This window comes from Cynara cardunculus (assembly GCF_001531365.2).
Source record: "Cynara cardunculus var. scolymus isolate 2C chromosome LG 11, CcrdV1, whole genome shotgun sequence".
NCBI lineage: Eukaryota > Viridiplantae > Streptophyta > Magnoliopsida > Asterales > Asteraceae > Cynara > Cynara cardunculus.
The window spans coordinates 9,741,513-9,750,997 of record NC_037538.1 but is presented as its reverse complement, the minus strand read 5'-3'; the positions used below and the strand labels follow the sequence as shown (position 1 = coordinate 9,750,997).

Here is a 9,485-nt window from a genome sequence, read left to right as displayed (position 1 = left end):
TGATAAATAAAATAATTTAGAAGTAGAGTTATAGTCTAAGCATAAATATTTTAATTTTTAATAAGTGAAATACTGCATTAATTTAATAACAAGATATATAAAATGGGGACCCAATTTATGTATCTTTCATTAAAACAATGCTTACAGTATTTGAAAGTTACCTTTGTAATTTTGGATGAGGGCGTAATGTCACGTGTACTAGTACAGGTGTTTGGAAGGCCTTTTCAAACCCTACTGTAAATACTATATATATTGACAGGGTTGGATTCTGCTGATAAGCAGATGAGTTAAAGTAAAAAATATAAAAAAATATCTTCATCATTTGATACATATTATGATAAGATGTACCGGATCAATCACGATTAATTGGAGGTTTTGAGATTAAAAGTGATCAAGGATTTAGATTTTTTCTTATGTTTCTCATCTTAACTATCATTTTCACACGATCCTTCACTTATATATATATATATATATAATTGGGTTCTGGTGCAAATAAGAGTTAAATGGAGGCGTGTAAGAAAATATCTCCATCCTTGAATGCACATTAGCATGAAGTGCATTGAAATGCACCAGATCAATCTCTGTATCAACTCTGGTTCATGAAAGTGTTTGAGATTAAAAGTGATCATACTTCTTACGTTTCTAATCTTAACTCTTCTCTCACACACGATATATATATATATATATATATTTAACTCAATTTCCAAAAAAGTTATTATATTCATACAAAATTTACAATTTATTATTATATACTTATTATTACTTTGAATTTTATAAAATTAACCACATGATAAACATGCTTTAATTTCTAATTATAATCATCCATGATAATTACAAAAATACTTTTTTGATCTCTTAAAAGGACAAATTGCATGAAAAAAATAACGTACTTTAACCTGATTCTTATTTTGGGTAACATACTTTTAAAACTTCCATTTTTGATACTTAAGACGAGGTAAATATGTATGTAGTCTAGTTCTTTTAGTAGAAATAAGATGGATATTAGGTTATTTAATTAACAAATATGATTTTTAAAATAATTAATATGATTACTTTTTTGAAGGAAAATAAATATAATTATTTAAAAATCAACAATCAAGGATTGTTTACCAAACACTTATCAGTAATATTTAACAATATCATTTATTTATCGAGTAAAATTTTAGTTTACCAAAACAGAGTCGTATGTAACAGTTTACCCAGTAAGCACTTACCGTGATAAGAGTCGTTGCCCTCATTTTGCCGAATAAGACTCTTGATCCTTGTCTCATTCTTATCGAATAAATTTTTACTCTTTACTATATTTATCTGATAAAGTAATATAACTTGATAAACACTCATAAAATAAACGTTAGGTAAATAGCCATTTATTATAATAAATGAATAACACAATGGAAATTGCATATGGGTTGAAGGGCAGAAAGGCCATCCGAAACAAAAACAAAAGAGTGAACACCAAAACACAAGTGGGACCCACGTATGAATCACTTTGATGTCTCTTTACCCACATGCTTCCCACTAATTTGATGCCATCTACAACCTACAACATTAATATTTCACTAAACTTCACATTTGGTCCTTCTACTTTACCCTCAAATCTAAAAATCATCCATGTCTTCTAAATAAGTACATAAATAATATCTATATTTTGCATTTTGCATTTTGCTTCAAAAACGATCATTTGTCCTAACATTAAGTGAATGATATTTTGGTATTTTAACCATTTTCTCAATGTTTATGAAAAATAAGAAATCTATTATATTATATAGTAATCTTTAAACACCCCTTTCTCTTGATGTCACCCCTTTGATTTATGGCCATCTAGACAATTGAGTACATCGATGAAACTGATGCTATTTCAAAAATACAACCGTCAAAAGGACGATTGTCGTGCACTTTTTCGAAAATCAATAAATGGCAACAGTGAGTCATGGAAACCATTGTTGTCACTCACCTTTTCTAAAATCAAAATAAAACCAATGGAACTATAAGGCATTGGGACAAACCATCTTCTTTTATGTCCACCAACTTGCAGAAACAGAAAGGGTAACCACTTGGGTTATGGTGTATTGTTAAAGCCTAGGGGGATGTAGTAATATCTCATCCATCCCAGGTTCGAATCCAAGCATTGTCCAAGCCCTTGTGGCCATGTAAGTTCACTTGCGATGACTCCAAACTATTCGTGGTCGCCCGAGGATTAGTCGGTGCCCATAAGCTGGCCGGAAAAATCACGGTTATTAAAAAAAGAAACACAAAAGGTTTCGAATGGGTTCTCGATGGACACTAAAGAATAAGATCGAAGGCCACATCAATGCTACTAGTTTTGGTTTAAACAACCTCGACCAATGTCAACTCTTGGGAGACATACACTATAAAGTGGTTGGAGATTTATGGTTTGGTTTTTTAATTATGTAAAAGACATAAAATACGTAAATAAACCAAAATATTTTATCATTTAACCGAGTTAATGAAACCCTTTTGACTCGATTAGAGGGAAGGGCCTCAGAAGTGCAAAAATCTCAAATCCGTAATTATTGTGATTGCGAGACGTAATTCAATAAAATTGTAAATCATAGGGACTAGAAATATAATTCACTCAAAAACTTATATGTTAAATTAACCTACCATTTTTTCAATATACATAGTTTAATTCAATTTAAAATATGGTTTTCGCTAGTGGCTCTATTTTTTTTATCGCTTTTACTTGATTATCATATGATAAAATCAAATGAATCTTAATATTTCTTAAATATATTTTTAATGTATGATAGATTATTGAATATAAATATATAATGTACAAAAAAAAAAAAAAAACCAATACATCTGTTGTATTAGTGATTTACTAAAATGTTGAATCAAAACAGTTGAATTATTATATGTCTGTAGAGTCATCTCGACACCAACGACAATTCTTTTAAACTTCCATCTCATTATCTGACATCACAATATCTCGGTTTTACATTTATCATTTAACAATATGCATCTGTCTCTGTCATTCTCTTGCCTTGCTTTCTTCATTTATACCCATTTTTGATTATACAGTTTTGCTTATTTTTCTGTAGTTTGTCTTTTTTTTTTTTCTTCATTTTCTTCTCTAGCCTTAATCTTCTTCTTGTTTTCAGTTCTTTTCATTATGTATAAGTTGTTGACACTTTTTAGACAAAAAAAAAAGAAGAAAGAAACAGTACACACTTATGTAAAATACGTGTGCTTTTTGGGATAGAATACGGGTTTACATACATCTGGTATTATCCTATTTATAGATAAGATAAGCTAAAGTAGTTTAATTTGATGTATTGGATGGTATGATAAGTTTAAGTGGGTATGAGTAAATGGGAGAAAGGGGAGAMATGTGGAAGATGTGTGTTTGTCCATTACTTAGGCAGGTAGTATTTGTGTAGTGATGGTTTTGTGAGAGTGGGGCTAGTAATTAAGGACAATTCCCCAAATAAGGGGCAAAAGAACCTAAGCATAAGCACACTATTATTTTGGGGCACATGATTCCCTCATAAATTTGTGGGGTTCACCAACAACCATATCATCTTTTACTCCAAAATAAATAAGTAAATAAATAAATATATATATATATATATATATATATATATATAAACTAGGGATCATGTGAGACCAATGGTTTTTTGTGAAACTCGTAAGACCAATTTTCAATCCTTGGATTAGATTTACAATTGTCAGATCTGAACATTCATAAATGCCACGAGACTTCTCAACAATTACAAAATTGTCATCTAGCAACTTTAGACCATTAGATCATTAGCTTATAAAGTTGATCAATGTACATAAATTGGTCTTACGGGTCTCACGAAAAACCCTTGATCTGACGTTAACCCAACCCTATATATATATATATATATATATATATATATATATATTTCATTATTTTTATATAAAAAGATTGTCTATTAAGATGGGTGTAAAGTACTAGTTAAAAGAGTAATATCAATTATTATGATAAAGATTAATATCAAAAACATTATATATATATATATATATATATATATATATTTCCTTGAGTTTTTGGGAAAATTGATAACAGTTTAATTATTATCTAAATATTTGGGTGTATGATTTATGTATACAAAATCTGTATCTTTTGATGTTGATGAAAAATACCATTTATTTGGATAAAATTGGTTCCACATGGACAAAATAGCATTTAATGATTGTTGTAACATGTTATTAAATCAATATAATATGGTGAAAAAAGCATGACAATGTTGATTGTGCTAATGGATTTAGGAGGACCATGGGAGTCTTAATCTAATGGGTCTTGAAGTTAATAGTCATGTAAATCTCCATTAATCATGAGGAGACTTGAATAGGTGAATACTGGTAAGCAAATCTTAGATCGAAATGTATTTTATGTTATGTAATCATTTTCAAGAAAATCCTTTTGTGAAGTTTATATACACAATTGATCTTTGAGTATTTAGGACAAACATATCATGTGTGTTACTGTTTATAGAATGCAAATGCATAGAGGAACATATACTCGTCTCAACGTTGAGTTTTGAAGCTATAATTAACGATTTAATTTAAAAGACTAGACATATATCGGTTGAATCAAAGACAACTCATTGATTATGTCATGTTATTAGACTGATATGATACATTTGAAAATTCAAAGTGTTGGAAGCCAACGCATCATTAAATGAGTTTTTTTTACTGTCATTTTGGTATACATACAAGTTAGAATAATTGTACCATCTTACCAAACTGAAATGATACAAAAGACAACTGTAACAACACAACATTGAAACTTATCTATATATATATATACACACATATATATATATATATATGTGTGTGTGTGTGTGTGTATGTGTGTAGGTGTCAAGAAATCGACACAATAAATGCATCACCACGAATTGTTCATACATAACAACCGTCGATTGCAAAAACTAGAAATAAACATGTCAGTAAGAACAAACGGTAAAACTAAGTCATATTAAAGTTTGGATAAGGTTGATCATAGGTCATTGTCACAGTAAATATTGGATGACACTGAGTTTATGTTGACTCAAATGAAAATAAATAATAAATTTATGTGAATAAATCAAGCATTTCTTGTGAATTAAGACCATTATTATAATATTTAGCGACCAAAATGACAATTATCATACTACCATCGATTTTTTTTTATTAAGACTCATCTTAATTTTTTATTAACAAAAAAAGCATATCGAGAAATAGTACATATTCTCTTTGCAACATTTTGACGTACTAGACATAGACGGACCTAGATGGGTGGTTAGGTGGCACGTGCCATCATATTGTTCTTTCGTGGTAAGGTAAAAAAATTAGGTTCGTGAAAGGTGCAACCGTTTTATTCTAGAAGGTGCAACAGGTTTATATGGTGCCACCTAATCCGAAAATTCTTGGGTCCGTCCCTGATACTAGATATGCATTACGTTTATTCTAAGATGTATTTTTGTTAGATTTATAGGTATGCGTGTTCACTAAAAAAAATGAAAGTGTCAAATACCATGATACAAAACTGCTTATTACTTGTTATTATAATATCTGTACAAGATCGATGATGTTCTATAAAACATCTCATAAGCCAAAAAAGTGACCTCGAGAAAAAGAAACATTAACAATGTATGATGTTATTTGTCCAGAGTTTTTTTCTAATTTAAAAAGTATCCAATGAGATTTATTAAAACCGTGTGATCTTGAATCAAAATCATTTAATCGTAAATCCATTCGGATAGTACCTAAATAAAGGAGTAATCTCGTACTTTCACTTCATAAATTCATCACACATGACAAAATACTGAATATCATCATTTTATTATTATTGTTTCCTAACATGATTGAATTAATAATTACATTGATAACATATAGGGGCCGTCTACTTAAATGCTTACCCGGTAAGTGCTTACCGATAGGATTCAACATTATGATTTATTTTGATACGTAAGATTTTAGTACATCAAAACATATTAAATGCAACAAGTTTCTAGGTAACTGCTTATCTGGGTAAGAGTCACGATCCTTACTTACCGGGTAAGACTCTTTATCCTTTTCATTGCTCTTACCCGATAAGATTTATGGTCCTTCTCATGTTCATTCGATAAGGAAATTTATCCGGTAAGCATTTACCAAGTAAGTGTTTAGTAAACGGCCCCATACTTAGACTTGGGATTATTCTAAACCCTTGGATTTTATTTATTTATCAGAATGCTATAAAAACGCAATGGCATGGATGTAGCCATGTAGGGGAGACGACTCTTAATATGCGTTAACATATTTTACAAATGAAAAATATTGAACCTTATACCATATTAAACTTAACAAACTTGAACATGTATGTACATACCTTAACACGAAAAACCTGAATCTTAACATACACACCTGCACTGGTTTAAATACCTACCATAAAGCCTTAACATACTTCACTATGAAAACCATACCAAATAAAATCAACGGATTATGTTCATATGCTGAAAATCAAAAGACGAAAATGTCCCATCCTTATAAAAATAAACCTGATCATCTCCGTTAGATCAAAAGAGATCCAAAGGTTATGAACAGGTTTCATAAAAAATAAAAATAAAAACATTGGAGAGAAGGAAGAGGAGGAAGACAAGATGCATATGGTAATAAAAGGGTCATGAATACCACTACCCACATCTCTGACTATGGAAACTTGGATCCATTGAAGATAAATAAATGCTTTCACTGTCTATTCTTTGCTAAAAAACACCCCAACTACCAAACTAAAACAATCTCACTAACAATTCCATTAAAATTAATCCCACAATAAAATCATTAAAGACATACTTGGAATTTTATGATTTATTCCTTTTCATTCATACCATATAGAAGAATACATCACATCCTGTATTGGTTATGAATGTGACTTAGGAATCTTGTATAATCATGTATTTCTTATGTTTGAAATTAAATGTTCATAATGAAAAATGCATACAGTTTTAAGAATGTGTAATTATTAAACTTTTTAATATAAATTTACCCTAATTAAAAAAAATTAGTTAAATTTGTTGCTTTAAACAAGGAGCATTACAAAAATGATATCAATACGACGACTTTCAAAAGTGCAACGGTTGAAGTCTTACGTCTTTTTGGCTGTTTTTATAAGCAAGATGTTGAGAATTTAAATGAAGAGGTTACGACATCTCGTTTCATATATGTTGTAAGTTATGAACGTGAATTCAAAGTTTCGTAAAATTTCTTTTTCTACAACTTTTTTATATCATAAATAATATTTATTAATTTCACATCTAGAGAACTACTTGATGGGATGTTATTTCTATTATATAGCAGATCTAACCCCTTGTGGCCACGAATATTCAAATACGGTGGTCATCCTGAGATTAGTCAGCTCACATAGCGGATTGAATATCTAAGTTAATAAAAAAACATATGTATATTTCATTTTGATTATGAATTTGCATTACTTTCCACATTTTTTTTTCAAATGATCTAAAAAATCATCATCTAAAAGCAATTATTAAATTCATGATTTCTTGTTTAAAAAAATTTATAAACCAAGAACCACCGATTATTTACCTTAAAGTTTAAACAATAAACATCAAAGCATTTTTCGGTGCAATTTTTACATTAATATTTAATAGAAAACAACTCCCAATTTACTTTAATCAATTCAAGGATATATAAATGATTTGCGGAAAAAAGGTTAACTTTCAAGTGTATGTATGACATGTTTCTGAAGCATTAAATTATTTGGTCAAAAATCAGATATTATGGTAAAAAGAAAAAGGAAAATAACAAATAAAAGAAGAGAATGTATTTTAACAGTGACGTACTTGGACGGTAAAACTGGAAGGTAGAAAAAAAAGTGAAAACAAAGACGGAAAATAGGAAGACAGAGAGAGGTATAGATATCATAAGCTTGGTGGTGACCGGCTAAAACTGAGTTGACCTAGATTACCGGCTCCGGCACTGGAGCTAGAACTGGATCCGCCGGAGAGAAGATCGGCGAGAGCAGCCATGGCTTTCACTTGCATCTCAAGAGCTGCTATATAATCAGTCGCTTCTTCTAGTACAACCGGCAACGGTTGTTTTCGGCAACCGGGAACTAACCGTCCGAGAACACGTGCTTTCCTTTGCACGGCCGGTAAATTCTTTGTTTTCAACCTCAATATACTCACTCTCGGCTTCTTTAACCGCCTATTGCCAGTCGCCGTCGCAACCACCCCTCTCTGTCTCCTGTTACTCTTCATGAATTTAAGTTTGAGTTTATTTGTGAGAATCGCACGGCTCCATCGGGTACGCCCTTTCGCCGTCACCGCAAGGACTCGGTCAGCGGCCTCACGGACGGCGCGTCCACGCCGGGGAGTTTTAGTAGAAGAGGTGCCGGAACCGGAGCCTTGTCGGACCTGACGGAGAGCTTGCAGGAGTTTTGAGCTGTAAACTTGCTGTTGAACTTCCGACTTCCACGGCGTAATCTGATCGTTATTGTTATTCAAGTTCTGACTGTTCTGATCCCTACCAATACCACTAGATTGCCTTTGGATTTTCTTCCTCTTTCTCCTTTTCGACGAGTCACGTGCTCTGTCCGTGTTGTTCGTTACCGGATTCGGAATCAACGTTGACGACGCCATCAACAGAAAATCGTTTGCAATTGTTCTTCAGATCGGATCAATTATAGAAGAAACAGAATTTAATCTCTATGACGACAATCACTTCCTGTAGATTCAAACTAAATCATGTCAGAAACAAGAATAAGTCATTCGAATCAACAACGAACATACAGATTCGTACCGGAAAAAAAAACTACAGATTCCATTAGATTATCCCAATCGAATATCAACAAAATCGAAAATTTGAATGAAACATCTAGATCCTTACAAGTTCACCATCAAAAATCAAACACAAACGAGAGATAAACCGATAAGACTATCAACAAACAATGATTTTGTTTAAATTTTAGCAGGATCGAGTTATCAAACCAGAACTAAAAAGATTTATTACCTCTACGAACTCCGAGCAATTGAAGTATCCAAACGAATCGATTATCAATTTACAGACGTATAATTCGGAGAGAGATACAGAGAGAGGAGGGAGGGGTGGTGGGATACAAAGGGAGGAGGAGTAGGAATCACATGGAGGCACGCCTTGGCCGGTTCTTTAAAATCCCATTTCGTATATTTTCAGTTTCACCCTCCCACGTTCGTTGCTTTACGTTTTGGGCCCCTCTTTTTTTGTTTTTTATATTTTAGTGGTGGTGGCGTGGACCCCATTACCCATTAGGTCGCCTAAACCTCTTTGGCCTCCCTCCATTTACCCCCGTCTTTTGACGTTTGGCCCCGTGATATGATACTACATTAAGACCACGTTACTTCACGTTTCTTTTAAACTATTCATTTTTTTCAGATTTGTAAAATTAATTTAAGTGAAATAAATTCTTTAAAAACGAAGATTTCAGAGTTTTTTTTAAAATTATAATACATTTTTTTTGGTTCAAAGATTTTTCAAAA

General features: G+C 31.7%; 1 protein-coding gene across 2 annotated transcripts; it reads right to left on the bottom strand.

The window, feature by feature from the left end:
- Nucleotides 1–7,748: 7,748 nt before the first annotated feature.
- On the bottom strand, nucleotides 7,749–9,110 carry LOC112521654 (transcription factor bHLH148-like). 2 transcript variants are annotated; one of them, XM_025130636.1, is made up of 2 exons: nucleotides 8,980–9,110; nucleotides 7,749–8,694 (listed from the first exon to the last, which is right to left on the bottom strand). In XM_025130636.1, the coding sequence occupies exon 2, from the start codon at nucleotides 8,607–8,609 to the stop codon at nucleotides 7,890–7,892; it is 720 nt and encodes a 239-aa protein (XP_024986404.1). In that variant the 5' UTR covers nucleotides 8,610–8,694; nucleotides 8,980–9,110; the 3' UTR covers nucleotides 7,749–7,889. The 2 variants fall into 2 exon arrangements, with proteins under 2 accessions (XP_024986404.1, XP_024986405.1); XM_025130637.1 differs by having other exon boundaries at nucleotides 7,749–8,707; nucleotides 8,980–9,063.
- Between the last annotated feature and the right edge of the window lie 375 nt (nucleotides 9,111–9,485).